Here is a 23,543-nt window from a genome sequence, read left to right as displayed (position 1 = left end):
TTTCTTATCGCTTAATGTACATATGATCGAAATTAAAATAAATATATTTCACACTTTTCTCGCTAAATCGCTAGGAACTCGAACAAGAGAAAAAGGAAGCCGAGGAAGCGAAACGGAAGGCAAAGCAGAAGTCTTTGCTAGGATTTCTTCAAAATGGCGTAGGTTCGAACGACGACGACGAAGGATCGATAGAAATTTCCTTGGCAGGGTTGTTCAAATGCATGTTTTGCACTCATGGACAAACCTCCAATGAGAAACAACAATTGGTCGCCATTGCTGAGTCTTTGGAAATTGTGAACAAACGTCTGGAAGTCATCGAAAGGTTTGGTCAATTTTTATTCTCCTTAAAATTCAAGCATTTCTTAATTAATTTCACAAATTATTTAGCCAATGAACTCAAAGCATAGAGCATAATATTTTTCTCTTCGTTTTTCTAATTAGATGCTTTAATACTAATTATATCATAATACTCATAATTTATTAATAATAATATTAACATTTGATATTTCTTTTAGTAATACTTTCTTTTTAATTATCCAATGGCTTTTGAGAGACTTAAATATGTAATTCCTAAGACACATTCCTGAAATGCATAATTTGTGCTCAAACAAATTATCAATTACTTTGAAAAATTTCATATCGTCAATTAAGTTTCCATGATATTTAGGAACACGTGAAATCCAATGAAATTCTCCAAAATAAAACTTTACTAATTAATTTCACTCTCCATAATCAAGTAGACATTTAAAGATAGTCGCAAATTCCTACTTTTACTCCTTGAAATGGCTAAAATGCACCCGACCGACTGGTTGCGCATACTTCATGTGAAATCGAGTTTCAAATGTCATGCATTTCCTGGTTCGATCGCGCCAAACCGGGAAAAATGTTGTCACAATGATTGCACGACATTCCATTCGTTTATAGAAACACGAGACACTCGTTACATAACGAGATCTCTCCAACGATAACGAGGATACGTTTTTACCAAGGTAGTCGAAATGACCAAATCTCGGACTTTTTATTTTTATAATTATTGGAAGTATGTTATAATTAATAATATTAATATAAAATATTATATATGTTATATAATTTAATTTTTTATTTAAAATTTTGTCACTTGGCCTCCAATTTTTCTTATAACGTACCTCTAATTAATTTTTCAATCTCTCTCTCACTCTCTCTCTCTCTCTTTCTTTCTTCTTAATAACTATACCTATTTCTTTTCACTATTTCACTCGTTTATTTTATTTATCATTCATTTTCAAAGTCTAAATCCAACAAGTCTGTTTCATTTACAAAAATCTGGGACATCATTGTCCAAGTCTAATACTTCTATAATCGACTGTACCTATTAATTTTCGTCATACCACCTTAATTATTCTTACTTGTATATCGAGATACACAACGTAGATTGCCAGTTCTAGTGTTAATTCGATCCGAATTTCTGATCCAGAGTTGCAGATCCCCATGGAGTGGCGAGTCGTCGTCGCGTATCATCTGCAGGCTCACGGGCAGGAGATCACTTGGACCCCATTAACGAGAATCCTGCGAAGAATAGCGATTCTCACAGCGACGCGGAAACGGTGACCAGTCAAAATTCCGCAGGCAATCGCGAGGGTAGCGGCTTCCTCAGCAGGCCATATTGGCTGAGCGACGAAGGGCTGAAGAAAGGAGAGATCGAAGTATTATCCCTGCAGGAGGAGCAATTCTGGAAAGATCTGTTGGATATGTATCTGTACCCTATAGACGAGGACCAGGCAGAAAAGGTAAGAGGTTTGAACTCGCATGTTGCAATTCGTAGCTTTCACACTTGTCTCTTTGAATTTAAAAAGAATCTTTATTTTATTTTTATTTTTTTAATTTAAAAATTCAATTAAACATAGATTCACGATACTTTTGAAAATCTCGAATGACAAATTTGTTTCATTTTAAAATTGCTCGAAGTTCCTAAATACTAGTAATTATTCGATAATAAAAGATGATTATTTAAAGTAATTTATGCAAATTATTTTAGTCGTCGATTCATTTTTTTTAGTATTGTTAATCGAATAAACGATATATTTATTAATTCAATTTTGTTTATTTTGCCAGGTAATTGGAAACTTGTTTCTCTCGTGTGAAAGTATAATACGTTTTACAACCGAAAAGTATAGTTTTCATTTCCAATTTTTCGAAACAGTTTGATTATGTAACTTTCTCGAATCAAAATGGAACTATCTCTTGCAAACGCTTTCCAAATTCTCCATCAAGTATTCTTTACAGTATTTTCAAAGAGTAACAGTAACTTCGCGTGTCATGTAAAGTAGCTTTTACAAAATTTGTCGAAATTTTTACGCTTCAGCGAAATATGAAAGAAAAAGATGCAAAAATATTTGCCAGCCGATCATTTCGCGGATAAAATAAGAAATTAACGCAAGCTACTTTTGCAAGTCCCAGAATAAAAATAATCGATCCATGCTACTTACGTCAGGCCCGAATCGCCAAAGATCTAAAGGACCTACGTGACCAGAGCGTTTTCGCGTTTTTTATGATGAACGCCCTCTTCGTCCTGATCGTCTTTCTGCTGCAATTAAACAAAAATTTGTTGCACGTGAAGTGGCCTTTCGGTATCAAGACGAACATCACCTTTGACGAGCGCTCGCAGGAGGTAAAGACCGCTCCGTCCACGTCGAGTTGTCCCGCTCCTTTGATCTCGTCCCACCTGCCCAAAACAAAAAGAACAAAAAAAAAAAAAAAAAAAAAAAAAAAAAAAAAAGAAAGAAAAATGTGAACAGACATTTAAAAAGAGAAAAACAAGCAGAGTCTATCCACTTAGTCGACTCGTCCATGTGATTGTCTGGCTTCTCCTCGGCAAAACGTTTCAAATGCTAAAGAATCTATACCTAAAAGAGACGTCTAACCCGAGAAGACGATGAAAGACACCAACGTAAACACGAACGAAATTGATCAATAAGAATTTCAGCATCAGGTAGAAGTCTAAGCATTGAAATGGTTTTGCAGTGAAAAATCTCGTTGCACCTTTCTCGCGTTCCCCTTTCGTCGCTTATCCAGTCGCTTTCTAGACCTCCAAAGAGCGCTAGACCTCTAAAGGACTACACGATCTCGCAGAGGATCCCACTCGAAAGGAGCCGACGGATCAACGATCGACCGGACGGAGCGTATTTTTCTTCATATGTTTGCTAATCTATGTTTTCTTTTTTTCTTTTCTCTCTCATCACTCGCCCACCATAGGCTCGCATTGCCGGTGACCTAATCGAGCTGCGGAACAAGAGCGTGTTCGCGTTTTTTATGTTCAATGCGTTGTTCGTTCTGATCGTATTCTTGCTGCAGCTGAACAAAGATCAGCTGCACGTTGTCTGGCCACTCGGCGTCAAGACGAATATCACCTTCATTGAAGAGACCTCGGAGGTACCTGCTAGTGTTCCAAACGAAAAACAGAGATGCTGTCTCACTGATGCCTCGGGAGACTAACACCTCCGTGTGCTCCGTTGCTCGTTCTCAATTTTCCTATTCTTTCTTTCATTTTTTTTTTTATTTTTTTTTCCATCTCACGTCGTCGTTTACGTTCGTTTCATTATGTGAAGAATTTGCGCGATTTTATGGCGGCAATGAATCAAAATTGATCGGTCTCGCGCGTGAACGTAATGTTACAGAGGAACAGGAGGGCCTGTTGAATCGTCAGATCGAGATATTCGAGCGTGGATCCTTCGTTTTCCACGGATCATCGAGCGAGTTATACGAAAGATTCCTTTTTCTGAGTGTCGCTCTTCTAGAAATTTGCTATAGATGGATCACGTAGCGGAGAGACATCGTCGGTTTAGAGCTTTCGTTTAGATATCATAGAATCGAGCTTGCGATTGCGAGATTTATTAGTACCCTTTGCCTTTTAGATCAGATTCTAGGCATAGAGAGTTTGCTGCCCGAGTTGCTTCTTCTGTACGTTTAGATTTTTAGCAATTTCCGAGCCCACTGTTTCGCGTGTGTGATCTAATCTGTTATCTTTGTTGTTACTAACATCGAGTATTTATACGTCTTAGTTTGGTAAGAGATAATGCGTTATATCGTTACATTAATTTACCTAATTGAGGCAATATGAAATTACCGAGGAGAGACTTCTACTAGACCCCTCTCTCTCTCTCTCCCTCTTGGCATTAGAATTACTAAATTATAGAAAACGAAAACATATATCATTTCTCATTTCTGTAGTTATCGAAAGGGTGAGGAAAAATTAATTGGAAAATTTACTTTTGGAAAAATTAATATCTTAAATTTTTATTCAAAATGTTCCCTTTTTATATTTATTTCCATTAATATTACTTTTGCTATTATTAATATTAATATTAATTTACTAAATTAATAATATTTGTAGTAATTTATTTTTGTTATATTTTATACTTATATTTATTATATTATTATATTTAGATACATAGTTTATTTAGTACTTCTAGTGTCAAACTAAAATGTCCCTTACTGTCAACTAAATTTAACCAAATTGGATATTTTTATATCACCATATTGTTCAGTTTTCGATCATCTTAAGAATTACCTTATCTAAAAGCTTCAAGGAAATTGCTAAAAATCAGGACACGGTTAGTACACGGAGAAAAGGATCGCAGTAATAGTGAGCATCGGAGCACGCTGGAAAATGGTACCCGGTGATAATGTTGCACTTGCTGGGACATGTCTGTGTTTTGTCAATAACGTGGATCATGAGCACGTGGCGAGTTACCATTAACATGTTTGCACAGGTACTCCCGGAACGAATGGAAAACTTGGGGCGGAACCAGGCAACTGACTAGAAACTAGTTAGCTCAAATAACATCGATCGCCTTGTTAATTAAAATCCCACAATCCTTCCTCGTTCCTTCTTCCCTTGATCTGTTGTTTCTTTTTTAAAAAGTAAAACGATATTGTGGTCGTTAAGCGTGATCGCTCACACCAGTCTTCACCTTAACTAACAACGATATTTGTCGATTAACGTTGCCGAGGTCTGGAGAACGAGCGAGGAATTTTTGTAATTTGTGACCAATAATCCGAATGGCAATTTAAGGCTGTGTAAATAATTTTGGAAAATTGGGTTGAGGGCGAATCGAGATGTTGCATAAAAGCGAAACTGAAATCCGGAATCTTACGATTTATTAGATCGGATTTTAAAAAGATTGGTTTAAAATTTATTTATTTTTGAACAATTACTGTATTAAATTTATTAATCGTTCCTAAACGTTTATTATCTTAAATCTTTTATTAACTTTTAAACATTTGCTAATTCAAAGTACCCATTTATTTTTAAATATTCGTCATTTTAAATGTACTATTAATTTCTAAATATTCAAAGAAACAAACTCTGAAATGATAACTCCCATTAGCATAAACAAGATCAATCTAACTTAATTTGCTATTAATATTTTAAAATATTTAAAATCAAAAAATCTGAAATTGTAATTTTTTTAATAAAAAAGAAATATACTTAATATTTATTCTAGTTATCTTTACATATTCGAAATTTGGAATCTCATCTTCTGTTATTATAATACACTTATATAATGAAAATTATAATAAAAATTATAGCTTCTATTCAGCAAGAAATTCCTTCGACTTTCTCTATGATTACTCGACGTTCTCTTGGCTTCTATGCACTTTTTGGCTCTCTCGTGGTCGAGCACAGATTCGTATTAGAAACTTAGTTCTTGTTGTTCGACGAACAGTAGCACGTGCACGGTTTACAAACCACGAAATAGCCGAGAAAGCACCCCGAGGGCCCGTTTTTACGCTCACCTGGTTGAATAGGAACGAGGGAGGAATTATTACACAGGTTTCCGTTTCACGTCTCTCATGTGTCTAATTCTGATAACGCACTGCTAGGTATGGCAGCAGAGGAGCACCACTAACGAGTTACCGTCAATGTAACTAAACGGTGGCTTATATATGTATATGTGTCTAGACTTGTTTTACGATATGTGTGTTTTCTGCGGTTCTCCTGATCGTATCAACGACCAGTTTCGTTTAGCCCTTATCGTGGAAACGTCTTTTCCCTACCCTAATTCCGTGCTCGTAAAGAAGAACGTCGTGTGTTACATATTTTCACTTTCCAGATATTTATTAAAATTCCGAATTTTCTATCTTTAGTATACTATTAAATTTCATAATTTTTTGAACGTATTAAATGTGCTTCATCCACTTCTTTTTTTGGCAAATATGTAAATAGTATACTTTGTATGCCAGTTAATGAAAATATTAAGATTTTTGAAAATGTGACACGCGATTTTTTTTTTCTATAACCAGAGAATTATGCAAATTTGTGTCCTGTATGTTTTTTAACGAATAATTGTTTAATACTAGAGCTACTGATCTACAGCGAGTAGTTAAATAGAGATAAATAGCTACTGAAGATAATATGACGAAAATAAATAGCTATGTATAATCATGTTTGCATGTTAAAGAGAAGATACATTTAATTTTATTAAAAATAGCTGTGTTTTAAAAAATTACAAGAATTAAATGTCTGGAGGAAATTGTTCTGATCTTCTTGGTAGTTCTAGTGTTGAAACACTTAGATATTCCAAATAAAATCGCGATCAAAATTTTAACAAATGTTTTATTAAAATATATTTAAATATAGTTAAACAAATTCGAAGACAAATAATTTAGACTCGATAGGACACGAATTTCTCTGGTTTGCACATGAAGGGTTAAAATAAAAGATCAATTTCGATCTATTAATCATACTGACAAAAAAATCTGGATTATTGTTTATCTAAAATTTGACCAACCCTTTGCGATCGAAAGTTACCCCAAGAGTGATAACCCCTTTTACTTTCTAGATCGAATATTTTCAAAAAATTCCTATTATTCTTTAACAATATCATAAATTACAAAATACCTTTTACCTAACATTTTATACATATATATACATACATAACACTTCAACACACAATTTTACTCTATTTAAAAGATATGATGTATTCGATCTGTTAAATCACAAAGGGTTAAACCACAAAATTTCATAATATTATACTATTTTCTGAAAACTGTCTTTAGTACGATCAGGAAAGAAATTGTTATTTCACTACGTTAACGTCGATAGTTACAACAATGACTGTCATATAATTGCCACTTTAATTATTTAATAATTATTTAATATACATATAAGAGTAGAGAATTCTATATAATAAGGTATTTTTACCCAAAGGGTAGAAAGTATGTGTTTCATTTCGTAGTGAGGTAACAATGAGAAAAATAACAAAGACCGCAAACTATTTTACGTGTTCCCTTCCTACGCCTCCATTTATATTTCGGCTCGTACCATGCTTCATTTATTGGCAATTCTTTTTTAACGATGAACATGTCTTGTAGGTACACATCACGAAGGAGTACCTACAGCTAGAGCCAATCGGTCTGGTGTTTGTGTTCTTCTTTGCGTTGATATTGGTTATTCAATTCACCGCGATGCTGTTCCATCGATTTGGAACGTTCGCTCATATTTTAGCCAGCACCAGCTTGGATTGGTACTGTTGTAGGAAGGTACGTGTCAATAGACATTCCTGGTCACGTTCACCGAAGTTCGACTTCCCTAAGACTGTCACGTGTTATTTGAAATCAATATTTTTACATCAATATCTTTATATAGACTCATGGTGTGAATAATAAATATATCATAGTACGAAATGAGGGAAAAATTTCTTTCTTTCAAATTTTTCACTTAGTTTCACAAATTTCGTAATTGGTCATGATTATTGTAATTAACACGTTAAGTGTCCAGTCCATTTTGTTTGCTGTTCTGTTCAAGCCCAGATTCGGCGAAGTGTTCATAAAACTCGGAGATACTGTACTAATTATTATAACAGGAATTCCCAAACGTTAGGTCAAAAAATGGCCAAGAATTTAATACCAAAAATTAGCACCTTTTGGTCCTAGTTTGGGCCAGTTCCTGAGGACCAGCGTGGTACTTAACGTGTTAATGAGCTATTTAATTCTTTATGAGTTTTGGGTTCGTAATTGTTTCATCTCTTATAAGACAGTGGAGATTTAAATGCAGAGTACATATTAAAATTGTAGATATTTTAATTATTTCACCTATTTTTGTTATTTTTAATTTTACTTGTTTCTACTATTTTATTCTTCCTCGTTTTTGCTATTCTATTTTTACTTATCCTTAGTCTGTTATTTCATTTCATTGCTTTTACTTTCATAGTGTCAGGGGTGGAACAGGGATTCTAGATTATGAAGATAATTAAAATTTTTAAATAGAGATTTGACGCGATTGATTTCTAACTTTGTACGTTTAATTCTCCAGGCAAAGGATTTGTCAGAGGAAGCGTTATTGTCTAAGCATGCGGTGGAAATTGCCAGGGATTTGCAAAGATTACACGGTATGGAGGGTGACTACGAGGAGGGTAGTGGTAGCGGTCCAGGAAGGAGAAAAACCATAAGGAACCTCGAAAAGAGCCGTAGAAAAACGCAGGCAATCAATACACTTGATGTCGCCTTCAGGCAACGATTTAGCAGATTGTCCAATGGTAATGGTATGTAAAACGTTTCCACGATATTTTTGCATCGTCATGAAATTGATAAAATTGATGAAATTCGTGCGGATAAATTTTCCAAAATTTAGCAACCATTATGATCTATAAGAACAAAATTACATAAAATGTTAAAACACGTTGAAAATCGTACATTTTCTCAATCTTTTTTTAATAATTATAGTAATTTAGTAAGATTGCATTGAGTGATATACATTTTGTAAAAGCTGAGTTTTAAACAATGAAGCTTAGCATAGTATTCTCTTATGCAGAAGACTTTGGAAGTTTAGTAGAAAGATGATGAATAATTATAAAATGTACAATTAATTTAAATTTAATTATTTATTTTACTTATATTTATTTATTTCGTTTTTGTTTATTTTATTTATTTCACTTAGTTTACTTTATTTTATTTATTTTTCTTACTCTACTTTTGCCATTCTCGATTTACGTTATTTTATTTACTAACTATTTAATTGTTTTCCAAATATTAGGATAACCTAATATTTTTATAATTCCCAATAATTTTAAAATATATATTATGCTGAACGTTAATAAAATTCCGAAAGTATCTCGATATAAGGGAACATTCATCGACGAATTGATGTCGCTATTCTTAGATCTGCCAAGGAACATGTCAACTAGATGCTCTGCAAAGGCTTTCAAAGCATTCGAGGATCGTAGGATTGCACTGAGGCGAAAATCGCAGATGCAAACCTTAGGAGCGAATAACATCTTCGGTGTGGCTGGCAATCCTTTGGGAATACAGGGTCGTCCCTCTAGGAGCAGTCAGATTTCAGTCAAAGATGTATTCGATAATCATGGGGGCCACACGAATTCTGCCTACGAACCGGACGAAAACACCGGAAGTAGCCTCAGACTTCACAATTTAGGACAGAGTACGTCCTAAATTCAAACAATCGAACGCAAACATTTGACTAAAAAAATTCTCACGAATGTGCACGATCCTTGCAAAAGTACTAAATCAAGTAGTGATTGGTTATCGAGAGATAATTATGTCACTTTTTAAAATTATTTATTGCAATAACAAATATACATATTTCCTTTTTTAATAATATTTTAATCATTACTAACAATTTAGAAAGAATTAAAATTGCTCAATGTTGAATGAAGTTGTCGGTGTTGAATATTAACTATGTTTAAAATTATTAAATATTAATTACTAGGTTTCAATTATATTCAGAAATATAAAATATTAATTTCCTTTTTGTTAGGTATGTTAAGAATGTTTTAAGTTATCAGATTTCAATATTATATTTAATTAATTCAATATTATATTTAAAATTATGAAATATTATTTTCTTTGTATTAAACATATTTATTATACTTTAAATTATTAGACCACGATTATATTTTAAATTATTAAATATTCACTAAATTTAAAATTATGAAATATTATTTCTTTTGTATTAAACATATTTATTATAATTTCAATTATTAAACCACGATTATATTTGAAATTATTAAATATTCGCTAAATTTAAAATTAACATAAAAGAAATAAACTACTTATTTCATTAATTATTTCGCGCATTCATTTAACACTCTAATATCTTCCTACAAGTTACTACATATCCTTTCTATTTTGAAACCATCGATACTAACCAAGTAAGATAATCTAACAATTAATAGCAAGAACATTTTATTAATCGACCTGAAACTTGAGAGACTTCTCTTTGATCTTTCCAGATGAACATTATGGCCATTTTGGAGGATCCACGAGAATCAGGAACGAAGACATCAACGGCCACAGCTTCTCTGGTAGACACTAAAACTCGATCCTAGTGAAGATTCCATTTGAATACCATCGCGCTCACTAGCGCAACCTCTAGCAATTACCTATTAATTATTCGATTACATACGATGTAAGAGCGAATAGAAAAGTACGAAAAGACTGCCTTCGAGTAGACTAATTTATGACGAAGTGAACTGGAACAGGGCCGTCTTTAAACTCCCTATTTATTTATTATGCGAAACAGAAAAGAAGATAGAAAATATTCCTTTCTTCTCTAAACTCGACCACAAAAAAAGAAAAGAAAAAAAATAAGAAAAGTAAAAAAGAAATACACGCAACGAAGGTTATCGTGTAATAAATATTACTCCACAAAAAAAGAAAAGAAAAAAAATAAGAAAAGTAAAAAAGAAATACACGCAACGAAGGTTATTGCGTTATCGTGTAATAAATATTATATATTATAGTACCAAGATGGACGCGAGGGCCTTCAAAATTCTACGGGTTAAAGACAGTCCTGAGGAGGAAACGTTTTTATCTTTATCTTTCGTTTTTCTTTCTTTTTCTCTCTTCTTCTTTCCTTTTTTTTACTCGTGATTAGATGTTTAAGGAAAATGAACTGACCGGTGAATAGCGATATTACCCGATGCAGCTACTGCCGTAAGACGATGCACGGTCCCACAGAATAGTGAATCGAATTCTCTGGGTGTTAATCGAACGTAATAGCCCTGTTAACTCGTGTCGTGTCAATCGGTATACATACGTTATCACTCACGTGTGACACAGTAATCACAGCGACGACGCTTACATTCCTTCTACTCTTGTAAACGTGATACCGCCGTTTATATAAATATACGTATTGTATTTAATAGATATACAAATTTTTGTACATACCGCGTGCGTACATGTAAGGATAAGCCTGTAAAGAAAAATCGCATTGGTTGGAAACGAAATAAAGTTCGAACCACCAGCAGCCAATTCTGCATTCACTCGGCTTAGTTTCTCTTCTTCTCTCATCTTTCCTTACTTCTCCGCTGTATTTGAGGATTACACAGATCTTTATTCGAAGATCTATATGTCGAGAATGAATTTTGAATATTAAAATCGGACACTTGAAAATTGAAAATTAATTTAAAATACTTAACTCGAGCATTTTTATGCTGCTCCAAGATTTCTATTTATTTCTATTCTTCTGTATCTATTTTATTAATTACATAGATTCTCATAGTCGAAGATTTGAGAGTCGGAAATAAATTTTGAACACACGATTCGATTAATTTCGTACTCTTCTTTGATTTTTCTTTATTTCTTCTGCGTGCTTGATTTATTATTTATATGCATTTTCAATGAGGCGATTAAATAATTATAATACTAAATTAAAACGAGGAAATAAATAATCAAAAATTATTTTATCTTGACACTAAGTGTGAGATTATCTTGTAACAAATGGAACCTCGATTCTAAAAAATATTGTCAGATAGTGTAATACGTGCAATACAATTTTATTAATTGTATTTAAAGTGATTGAGAAGAGTGTACACACGTGTAAAATAATCAGAAATTTTCACGTGTCAGTTTGTCGCAGGGCTTCTGTCATGCACATAACGTAACTCGCCATCAAGTAATCGTTAATGCTGCGACGTACAGTCCATCCTTGATAAAATCCCTCAGGAGATAGGGCCCAGTTTGCCAGAAGCAAAGGATAATTCGCTACTACCGCGTAATTGTTACCTACCGCGTACCTGAATATCGCAAAGTCTGACCAACTGCAATTAATTTACCATTAAAGACGAACTTACGCGAACCATCCACTGATAATCGCCCAACTGAAAATATTCAGCTTTGTGTCGTAGAGTGGCTTCGATTGGGACGGTGACTCGAAACGCGAACCTCGTGAAATATAATCGACGAAACCTTGAATATTAATTTCCTGAAAAAAAAAAGAAAAATTGTCTTAAAACTTCATTTCGATATTTAAACGTGCAACTGAATTCATAGCAATCTTCTTTATCAGAGTGACAAAATTAAACGATGCTACCAATTTTATTACATACATATTTGAATATTTATATTAAATATTAAAATATTAAACATTTCAATATTTATATTAAATATTAAAATATTATGTACTTCAATATTTATATTATTTTATATTCCCGAAGAGCCTTGTATCACAATAATTTCCTATTTATTATTTTATAGTTTCCAAGTGACGAGAATAATCGAGTTAATTAATTTATACGTGATGTTTTTCGATTCCTGACAGTTAAGAATTGACGAAAAAATTTCACGCAACAGCTCAGAAATACCTCAGACTGTCTCCTCGTCCTATGCAGTTTGATCGCGTCTAAAATTGACAAGGTAGTTACAACACAGACACCTAGCACGTAATACCCGTGACAAGAATACAGGGAATAAATTAAGCCGGCCATGCTCAATGTCCTCAGGATCTCGTCTAAAACATTCAGTCTTCCCTTACTCTTCTCCTCCTCGAACTCCATCATGACCGGATCGAACGCTGGAAAATAAGGATTCTCGTGGCGAGACAAGCCTCGAAACCGGTTCACTTTTAATCCACTTGAGATCCACTTACGATACTCCTTGAAGAAGAGTTTGTACGCCAGGACGATCAGGGATCGGGACCCAATCATCGCGATCCCGATACAGGCATACGTGAGATGGGTAAAGAACCTGGAGTGTCGTGCATAAGAGTGTTTCACCAGGATATAAATAGAGGATCCGCATGTCAGAGTTAAATTTGTGCAGGAGAAAATGGATTCCAAAATCATGGGATCGATTTTACTATATTTATCGCGTCTGCGATTGAATATGTGGATATACAATATCGTTCAGGTATTTAAAACTATTCTGAATTGTCGAATAATAACAATAACCAAGGATAATTATCTGCGATCAATGTCATCGAATCGACATTAATCGATAACGTCAGACTAAATCGTTTGAAAATAATCGTCGCTTTTGTTTCCGTACCTAGCCTCAAAATTAATCTCCATTGTGCTCACCGCTGAAATAACGTGATTTTCGCGGAGATAAATGTTTAATACGTGACTTTAACGTGACTGGTATGCAACGAGGCGAATATAACGATGTTTGAAGGTATATCGATACATCGAAGACACGTATTCAACAAAGTTAACCTATATGCAAATCGATAGTTATCGATAGTCGGTCGAACTGCAGCAAGACGAGATACGTCGGCGTAACAGTTCGTTTGACACGATGATTCGCGACAGAATTGATATGAATGCGTTCGAGAAATGGGAAAATATCAATGAACGTACTTGATATGACGCTATGCAAAATAAATTTCTCATTGTGATTTGTAAGTTGATTGCGATGCACATGGTAATAGCAGCAGAGAACGTTCGTGCAACTGTCAACGTCAGTGAGAACATTGATAACTATCCAGTTCACTTTAACAGTACTAATAGAACTATAATGGAATATACAGCTGTAAGTACAAATAGCGAGCATTGTCCAAAAGCGTTGCCATTGATATTCGACAAAAGACATTTTCGGTACCGACCATGTCCTTCGTGTCGGAAACATAACCAATTGGCAATCGCTGTTGAAGACTACCGTTACAGTCACCGTTGATTCCTTGCTATCACTAAGTAATGTTGTGTATTATAGAATGTTAATTTTTATACTACGGAAACAGTGAAAAAGTCGCAAGAAGGTATTATGGTAAATAACGAGAATGTAAAATCGTATCGAGCAGGATGCACCGACTTGTCAGCGATATTCGAACAGTGGAGGAGAAAGATAGTTTTACAGAATAGCAGTTCAGTGGAAGAGAATCTCGTTCGGATCTCTGAGAACGATTTAGATTTAGTAAATATCGAAGAGGCACGGTACAAATCGAAGTCTGTTCCTATGAGGGATCATGAAGTCAGTTATCCTTATCCTTTCACAGATTATATTCATCCTCGCCGCTTTTGCGCCGATTTTTCATCCATAAGTACTTATAGCAAGCCGCAGCATCGACTAATCAGGAACCTAAAATCGATTAATTATCAATCGAATTTAAGACACGAACGCGAGAAGTCGAAAAGAGCGTGGAGATCGTTGCACTCGTTTTTTCGTGGCAAACGAAGAAAGTCGAATGAAAGCTCAACGGTGGATGAAAACTTCAGACTGCAAGATCAGTGGAATGAAACGTTTTTATTGACGAAGTTGGTAGAAGTATCGCACGAAGGACTAATCACCAATGAACCTACTTCATCTTCTATAAGTCAAAGTTTAGATATGCATCGGATACTGAGATTGAATTTAGGTCTTAAGAAAACGACTGCTTTCGTTAAGAAACGGAGAAAAAGGAATATTAGAAATAAAAGAGACAAATATGAAGTAATTACAGACCCTTTTGAAAGAGAAGCAACTGCGTATTTGAATGTACTTAAACTGCTGGAAACAACTGAAATACCGGATATCGAATCTCAATTAACTTACAATACAGAATATCAAAGTGAAATAGACGTATTACAAACAACACTGAGCTGGTTGGATCAGCAACAAAGAATGACCACTGTGACTTCAAGTATCATGAAAGAAACTGAAGATATGGGAGAAGATGTCACTGAAGAATTACAAACATTTCGTGATAAACAATATGAAAAACAATATATAGAGGAATATGATGAATATACAACAGAACCAACTATAAAACACACTGGTTGGTATGAATACGACGAACATATCGGAACAATGGCGATAACTCGAGCAGAAGCACCTAGGCAAAATACACCATATCGTACAATTCTAACAGAAATAACATCTGCTGAAGCTGCTACTCCATTTAGTGTAACCACAACAATAGGTGGAACGACACTTTCTTTTATTATAACCGCAACTACAGTTACAACAGAAAAGATAACGTCAATCGCAACAACATTGCTTCGGACAACAACGGAAACATCAACGGAAAGGTCAATAGCTACGACTGCTACCACTACAACAACGATGATACCATTAACTATTGTGAGAACAACAACAGAGAAAATAACGACTGTCACAACAAAATCGCCTGAAACTACGATAAAAACTACAACGCCAATACCTACGACTTTCGTTACTACAATGTTAACGACTGCGACAGCAGCGAAAACATCTGAAAAAATGACGTGGCCAGAAACAACACCGGAACGAAAAACAACAATGTTTCAGACAACTGTTACCACTACAACATTAACAACTAGCATGAAACAAACAACACAAGAAACTACGAGAACCGGAACCACACAGCCAGAAGCAACAACGCAAATCCCGTCAACAACAATAACAATAATTACAGCAACCACAACACCATTATTAACTACATTCAGAACTATACTGCAAGAAACAACTGTAACTAAAATACCGACTGTTGAAACGACAATGCAGACGATTACTCACGCTGAAACAACATACATAACAATGCCACTGGTTACAAAAGAAGCGCCTCTAACTACAACTATAATGCCTGCAGCAACAACTATTATGGTGTTAGTCGCTTCACCTACAGGAATTACACCTGAGGAGATGACAACCATAGAGCAGTATACTAATAAAACTGAAACCAAATATACCACTTATATTCATTCCACAACAACGATAAGTACAACATTACCAACCACAACAACCACAGAGGCAACTACGAAAGAGAAAACACCAGAGACATCAATTGCGACAACCACAGTAACTCCTGCTACAACAGTCACTATAGAGTTAATGACAAAAAGGATCGAAACTATTACGGAGTTAGAGCTAACAAGTGTCGAAACCACTACGGAGATATTGACAGTAAGTAACGCAACCATAAATGGGGAATTAACAACTACGGAGATCTATACAACTATATCTGGAACGATCTATACCACTACTCCTCTTCACTCTATTACAACAAGTACACTGTTACCTACAACAAGCACAACTGAATCCACTACAGTGGAACTGACAACAATGAAAGCAATAACGACGCCGATCACAACAGAAGCATCCGACACAACAACTCCTCCTGTTATAACAACGACTACAGAGTTAGTCCCTAGAACTGTCGAAACAACAACGGAGGAACAGACAACTACGGAGATGTACACAACTACATCCGTAACGACATATACAATAACAGCCTTTCCCACTACAACGATAAGTATAATACCACAAACAAGAACCATTGTGACCATCACAACAGCATCAACTCCTAATACAACCGAATTACCTACTACTGCAACTATAGTGACTCATGCAACAACCACTACAGAGTTAGGTACTACGACTGTCGAAACAACAACGGAGAAACTGACGACTACGACAATCTCCATAACTGTGTCTGAAACAACGTATACTTCTACCACCATTCCCGCTACAACTGTTCAACGGAGAAACTGACGACTACGACAATCTCCATAACTGTGTCTGAAACAACGTATACTTCTACTACCATTCCCACTACAACTGCAAGTACAGTACCAGAAACAACAGCAACCAATATCACAACCACAGAAGAAACAACGATAATGACAACTACAACAGTACCTGTAACAACCGCATTACCTATCACCACAACTACAGTGCCTGTTACAACAGCCACCACGGAGTTAGTCACAACAAGCATCGAAACAACAACTGAAAAATTCACAACTACGGCAATTTATACAACTGTATCCGAAACAACGTATACCACTACTACCCTTCCCACTACAACTGTGATTACAGTACCAGAAACAACAACAACCAATGTAATCACCACAGAAGAAACAACGGTAATGACAACGACAGCAGTACCTGTAACTACCGCATTACCTATCACCATAACTAAAGTGCCTGTTAAAACAGCCACCACGGAGTTAGTCACAACAAGCATCGAAACAACAACTGAAAAATTCACAACTATGGCAATCTATACAACTGTATCCGAAACAACGTATACCTCTACAGCCCTTCGCACTACAACTGTGATTACAGTACCAGAAACAACAGCAACCAATGTCACAACCACAGAAGGGCCAACGGTAATGACAACAACCGCGTTATCCGTCACTACATTTACAGTGCCTGTTACAACAGCCACCATGGAGTTAGTCACTACAAGCATCGAAACAACAACTGAAAAATTCACAACTATGGCAATCTATACAACTGTTTCCGAAAAAACGTATACCTCTACTACCCTGTCAACTACAACTGCAAGTACAGTACCAGAAACAACAGCAACCAATATCACAACCACAGAAGAAACAACGATAATGACAACTACAGCAGTACCTGTAACAACCGCATTACCTATCACCATAACTAAAGTGCCTGTTAAAACAGCCACCACGGAGTTAGTCACAACAAGCATCGAAACAACAACTGAAAAATCCACAAGTGCATCAATCTATACAACTATAACCGAAACAACGTATACCTCTACAGCCCTTCGCACTACAACTGTGATTACAGTACCAGAAACAACTGCAACTAATATCACAACCACAGAAGGGCCAACGGTAATGACAACAACCGCGTTATCCGTCACTACATTTACAGTGCCTGTTACAACAGCCACCATGGAGTTAGTCACTACAAGCACCGAAACAACTGAAAAATTCACAACTACAGAAATCTATACAACTGTATCCGAAACAACGTATACCACTACTACCCTGCCCACTACAACTGCAAGTACAGTACCAGAAACAACAGCAACCAATATCACAACCACAGAAGAAACAACGGTAATGACAACTACAACAATACCTGTAACAACCGCATTACCTATCACCATAACTACAGTGCCTGTTACATCAGCCACCACGGAGTTAGTCACTACAAGCACCGAAACAACTGAAAAATTCACAACTACGGAAATCTATACAACTGTATCCGAAACAACGTATACCACTACTACCCTGCCCACTACAACTGCAAGTACAGTACCAGAAACAACAGCAACCAATATCACAACCACAGAAGAAACAACGGTAATGACAACTACAACAATACCTGTAACAACCGCATTACCTATCACCATAACTACAGTGCCTGTTACATCAGCCACCACGGAGTTAGTCACTACAAGCACCGAAACAACTGAAAAATTCACAACTACGGAAGTCTATACAACTGTATCCGAAACAACGTATACCTCTACTACCCTGCCCACTACAACTGCAAGTACAGTGCCAGAAACAACAGCAACCAATATCACAACCACAGAAGGAACAACGGTAATGACAACTACAACAATACCTGTAACAACCGCATTACCTGTCACTATAACGACAGTGCCTGTTACAACAGCCACCACGGAGTTAGTCACAACAAGCATCGAAACAACAACTGAAAAATCCACAACTGCATCAATCTATACAGCTGTATCCGAAGTAACGTATACCTCTACTACCCTGCCCACTACAACTACAAGTACAGTACCAGAAACAACAGCAACCAATATCACAACCACAGAAGAAACAACGGTAATGACAACTACAACAGTACCTGTAACAACCGCATTACCTATCACCATAACTACAGTGCCTGTTACAACAGCCACCACGGAGTTAGTCACAACAAGCATCGAAGCAGCAACTGAAAAATTCACAACTACGGCAATCTATACAACTGTATCCGAAACAACGTATACCTCTACTACCCTTTCCACTACAAGTATGATTACAGTACCAGAAACAACAGCAACCAATATCACAACCACAGAAGTGACAACGGTAATGACAACGACAGCAGTACCCGTCACTACAACTACAGTGCCTGTTACAACAGCTACCACGGAGTTAGTCACTACAAGCATCGAAGCAACTCGAAAATTCACAACTACGGAAATCTATACAACTGTATCCGAAACAACGTATACCTCTACTATCCTTCCCACTACAACTACAAGTACAGTATCAGAGTCGATGGCGACAAATATGACCACCACAGAAGAGATAGCGATAGTGAGAACAACAACACTGCTTGTCACAAGCGAATTTCCTGTTGTTACAACCATAATGCCTTTTACAACAACCACTATAGCGCTAATAACCACGAGTTTCGAAGCAACAACTGAGAAATTAGCAACTATTGAGGTGCACACAACTGTATCTGAATCCATTTACGCCACCTCAGTTATTCCAATTGGTACAACGACTTCTGTATTACCCACTACAACAACTGCTGTAGCCACTATAATTGAAATGCCTGTAACAACAACAAATATAACATCTTTTATAACGGAAATGCTTACCACTATTGCAGTATTTACACCAACAATGAGTGAAGCTTATACTTTGGGATTAACGACATTACCAACTGCAGAATTCTTTATAACAACTACTGAAACATCTTTCTCTACTATTACTTTTCTTGCAACAACGATCTCTGCAATGTTGCCAATAGTAACCACAATCGGAACCACCACAGAAGAATTAACTGTATCGTCAACAACAATTTGGCCGTTCACAGCAGTGACCCCTATCGTTACAACTGTTGAGCCTAATACAACAGCATCAGTTACAGAGTCTACTGCAAGTATTGAATTTGTTACAACTACCACAAGAATTCCTCCTAAAATTGCATCTACAACTTTTCCGACTACAATGGCAACAACAGTAACAGACGTCGAAATAATTACGCCCACTGAAATGATTTCTGGTATATTTGATACTGAATCTTCTTTATTTGAACATTATTTAAAGGGCATGCTTCTGAAATTTTAATTGAATTTGCAGTGTTTACACTCACGGAACTTACATCTGAGCTCATAAGTACATCGATTCCGACAACATTAACAACGGAAACTGTATCTGAAATAACTATATTTGAAGTCACGACTGAAAGTATTACTCCCGTAATAGAAATGCCAATAATCACAGAAACAATCTCCGAATTTACGACAGAGGCATTTACCACGACTGAGAGTATCACCACTTCACCAATCACCGCGGAAAATATTACTATAACAATTATGCCGTCTACCAAGGAAACAGAAGAAACATTAAGCACATCTCCCACCGAAATGTCAAAAGCTACGAGTGAAACACCAGCTATTACAACTGAAACCATAGAATATACAACCGAATTTACAGTTCTGACTACTGTGTCAGTGCCAATTTATGTAATCAGAGAAACAAAAGAAACAACAACAGAAATTATTACTACAATCATGGAGACACCATCTACTACTACTGAAACAACTATTTTTACAGTTGTAACAACAGAAACAACACCACCAATTGTAACTACAGAAACAACAAAAGCAACTTCCAGTGCAATGACAGAAATTACATCACCTATCGTCGAAGTTACAAACGTTACTACCAGAGCACCATATATCACTACTGAAACAACAGAATCAGCAATTCCAACAATAACAACAACGCCTACTGTTATTACAACAGTATATACAATAATTGTAACAACAGGAATAGTGCCATTAACAGTCACAACTGAAACAACCGAAACAATAATAACAACAGAGACTGTACCGATTACTACTACAACAGAAGCAATCGAAACAACATTAACAACAGAGACAGTTCCGCTCATAATTCGAACTGAAACAATTGTCTCTCCTGTGGCTAGAATTACGTTCCCTTTGCCTACCATTGAAGTTATAAATGTTACAACAGAAACTCCTCATATTACTACTAAAACAACCGAATCAACAGTTATAACAGCAACAACACCAACCACTATTACAACAAAGATAAAACCATTTACTGTAACCACTGAAACAACTGAAACAACCGAAACGACTGTGTTTCCTGTGATAAAAGTTACGTCACCTATCACTGAAGTTACAAACATTACTACAAAAATACCATATGTCACTACTGAAATAACAGAATCAACAATTCCATCAATATCAACCACGCCCACAGTTATTACAACAGAAACAATTGTAACAACAGGAATAGTACCATTAACAGTCAGAACTGAAACAACCCAAACAATAATAACAACAGAGATTGCATCGGTTACTACCACAACAGAAACAATGGAAACAATTGTCTCTCCTGTAGCTAGAATCACGTTTCCCTTAACTACAATTGAAGTTGCAAATATTACAACAGAAACTCCGTATGTCACTACTAAGGCCACCGAATCGACAGTTGTAACCACAATAACAACACCAATCACTCTTACAACAGAAATAATACCAATCACTGTAACAACTGAAACAGCTGTAACAGCAGGGACAGTGTCAGTTACCATCACACCTGAAACAACCGAAACAACTGTGTCCCCTGTGACTGAAATTACATCACCTATCACTGAAATCACAAATATTACAACAGAAACTCCGTATATGACTACCAAAGCAACCGAATCAACAGTTGTAACAGTAACAGTAATAGCCCCAACCTATATTGCAACAGAAACAATTGTGACATCAGAAATAATTCCAAGTATTGTCACAACGGAAACAACAGAAACGATAGCCACTTCGGAGATTGAAGTTACTTCACCAATAGTTGAAGTTACAAATATTACGACAGAAACAACACATATAACAACTAGAACTACCAAATCATTGATGATGATTACACCTGTAACGACACCAACCATCACTACTACGGAAATGACAAAACCAACAATTACAATCTCTGTTGCGACTGAAACCACTGAAACCACAGAGACAGTACCGATCACCTTCGCAACTGAAACGAGCAGAACAACTATATCTCCTGTAATTGAAGTTACATCACCGAGCGTTGAAATTACAAATATTACTACTGAAACTCCATATATCATTACGGAGACAACGGAAACCACAGTAATCACAACGAAAACAAGAACAATTGTGCCTACAACGGAAACAACTGAAACAACAGAAAGAGTTTCCATTGCTGTCACATCTGAAATAATTAAAACACCTACCCCTGTAATTATAATTGCATCACCGTTTGTTGAAATTACAAATATCACTACAGAAACCCTATATGTCAGTACTGTAACAAGTGTCACAACAGCAGAAACAGCATCAATTGTACCCACAATAGAAACAACTATCACAACAAAGATAGTTCCAGTTACTGTTACAACCAAAACATCCATAACAACCTCCTCTCCTTTGATTGAAATTGCTTCAACAACCGTCGAAGTTACGAATGTCACTACGGAACCTTCAATTATTAGCACTGAAACTACTGAATCACTAGTAACAACAGAAACAATACCAACCATCGTAACTACTGAAACAACGGAAATAACGCCCTCTGTTGCAAATATCACTACGGAAAGTTCAATTATCACCACGGAAACTGCAACAGAAACAACAAAAATGGTCCCAGTTATTGTTACAACTGAAACAACTCTCTCTCCCTTGATTGAAATTACTTCACCAACCATCAAAGTTACCAATATCACTACGGAACCTTCAATTATTACCACTGAAACTACTGAATCACTAGTCACAGCAACGGAAACAATATCAACCATCGTAATTACTGAAACAACAGAAATAACGTCCTCTATAGTAACGGAAGTTACTTCACCAACAGTTACAGTTACAAGTATCACTATGGAAGGTCCAATTATCACCACGGAAACTGCAACAGAAACAACAAAAATGGTTCCATTTACTGTTACAACTGAAACAACCCTCTCTCCCTTGATTGAAATTACTTCACCAACCATCAAAGTTACCAATATCACTACGGAACCTTCAATTCTTACCACTGAAACTACTGAATCACTAGTAACAGCAACGGAAACAATATCAACCATCGTAACTACTGAAACAACAGAAATAACGCCCTCTGTAGTAACTGAAGTTACTTCACCAACGGTAAAAGTTACGAATATCACTATGGAAAGTCCAATTATTACCACGGAAACTACTGAATTACTAGTAACAACAACAGAAACAATACCAACCATCGTAATTACTGAAACAACGGAAATAACGCCCTCAGTAGTAACTGAAGTTACTTCACCAACAGTTAAAGTTGCAAATATCACTACGGAAAGTTCAATTATCACCACGGAAACTGCAACAGAAACAACAAAAATGGTTCCAGTTACTGTTACAACTGAAACAACTCTCTCTCCCTTGATTGAAATTACTTCACCAACCATCAAAGTTACCAATATCACTACGCAACCGTCAATTATTACCACTGAAACTACTGAATCACTAGTAACAACAACGGAAACAATATCAACCATCGTAACTACTGAAACAACAGAAATAACACCCTCTGTAGTAACTGAAGTTACTTCACCAACGGTTATAGTTACGAATATCACTACGGAACCGTCAATTATTACCACTGAAACTA

The 23,543-nt window shown here is 35.9% G+C and overlaps 2 protein-coding genes across 5 annotated transcripts in view; one reads left to right on the top strand and one right to left on the bottom strand.

Moving 5' to 3' along the window:
- The window catches only part of kkv (hyaluronan synthase-like protein kkv), a 55,059-nt gene extending 44,455 nt beyond the window's left edge, over positions 1 to 10,604 (top strand). For 3 of the 4 annotated variants that reach the window (XM_017908454.1, XM_017908452.1, XM_017908453.1), the window contains 7 exons: positions 75 to 322; positions 1,454 to 1,766; positions 2,471 to 2,647; positions 7,354 to 7,521; positions 8,294 to 8,522; positions 9,140 to 9,418; positions 10,230 to 10,604. In XM_017908454.1, the coding sequence (XP_017763943.1) occupies positions 75 to 322; positions 1,454 to 1,766; positions 2,471 to 2,647; positions 7,354 to 7,521; positions 8,294 to 8,522; positions 9,140 to 9,418; positions 10,230 to 10,312 (1,497 nt within the window). In that variant the 3' untranslated portion in view covers positions 10,313 to 10,604. Of the gene's footprint in view, positions 1 to 74; positions 323 to 1,453; positions 1,767 to 2,470; positions 2,648 to 3,231; positions 3,409 to 7,353; positions 7,522 to 8,293; positions 8,523 to 9,139; positions 9,419 to 10,229 lie in introns of all 4 variants that reach the window. The other variant, XM_017908455.1, reaches the window with a different exon arrangement.
- Positions 10,605 to 11,836: 1,232 nt separating this feature from the next.
- On the bottom strand, positions 11,837 to 13,061 carry LOC108553504 (uncharacterized). The gene is made up of 4 exons (XM_017908427.1): positions 12,866 to 13,061; positions 12,572 to 12,790; positions 12,072 to 12,162; positions 11,837 to 12,014 (listed from the first exon to the last, which is right to left on the bottom strand). The coding sequence occupies exons 1-4, from the start codon at positions 13,059 to 13,061 to the stop codon at positions 11,837 to 11,839; spliced, it is 684 nt and encodes a 227-aa protein (XP_017763916.1).
- Positions 13,062 to 23,543: the final 10,482 nt, after the last annotated feature.

This window comes from Eufriesea mexicana, unplaced genomic scaffold (assembly GCF_001483705.2).
Source record: "Eufriesea mexicana isolate 0111107269 unplaced genomic scaffold, ASM148370v2 scaffold10819, whole genome shotgun sequence".
NCBI lineage: Eukaryota > Metazoa > Arthropoda > Insecta > Hymenoptera > Apidae > Eufriesea > Eufriesea mexicana.
Note: the sequence above shows the minus strand (reverse complement) of the source record. Positions and strands in the feature narration are given on the sequence as shown.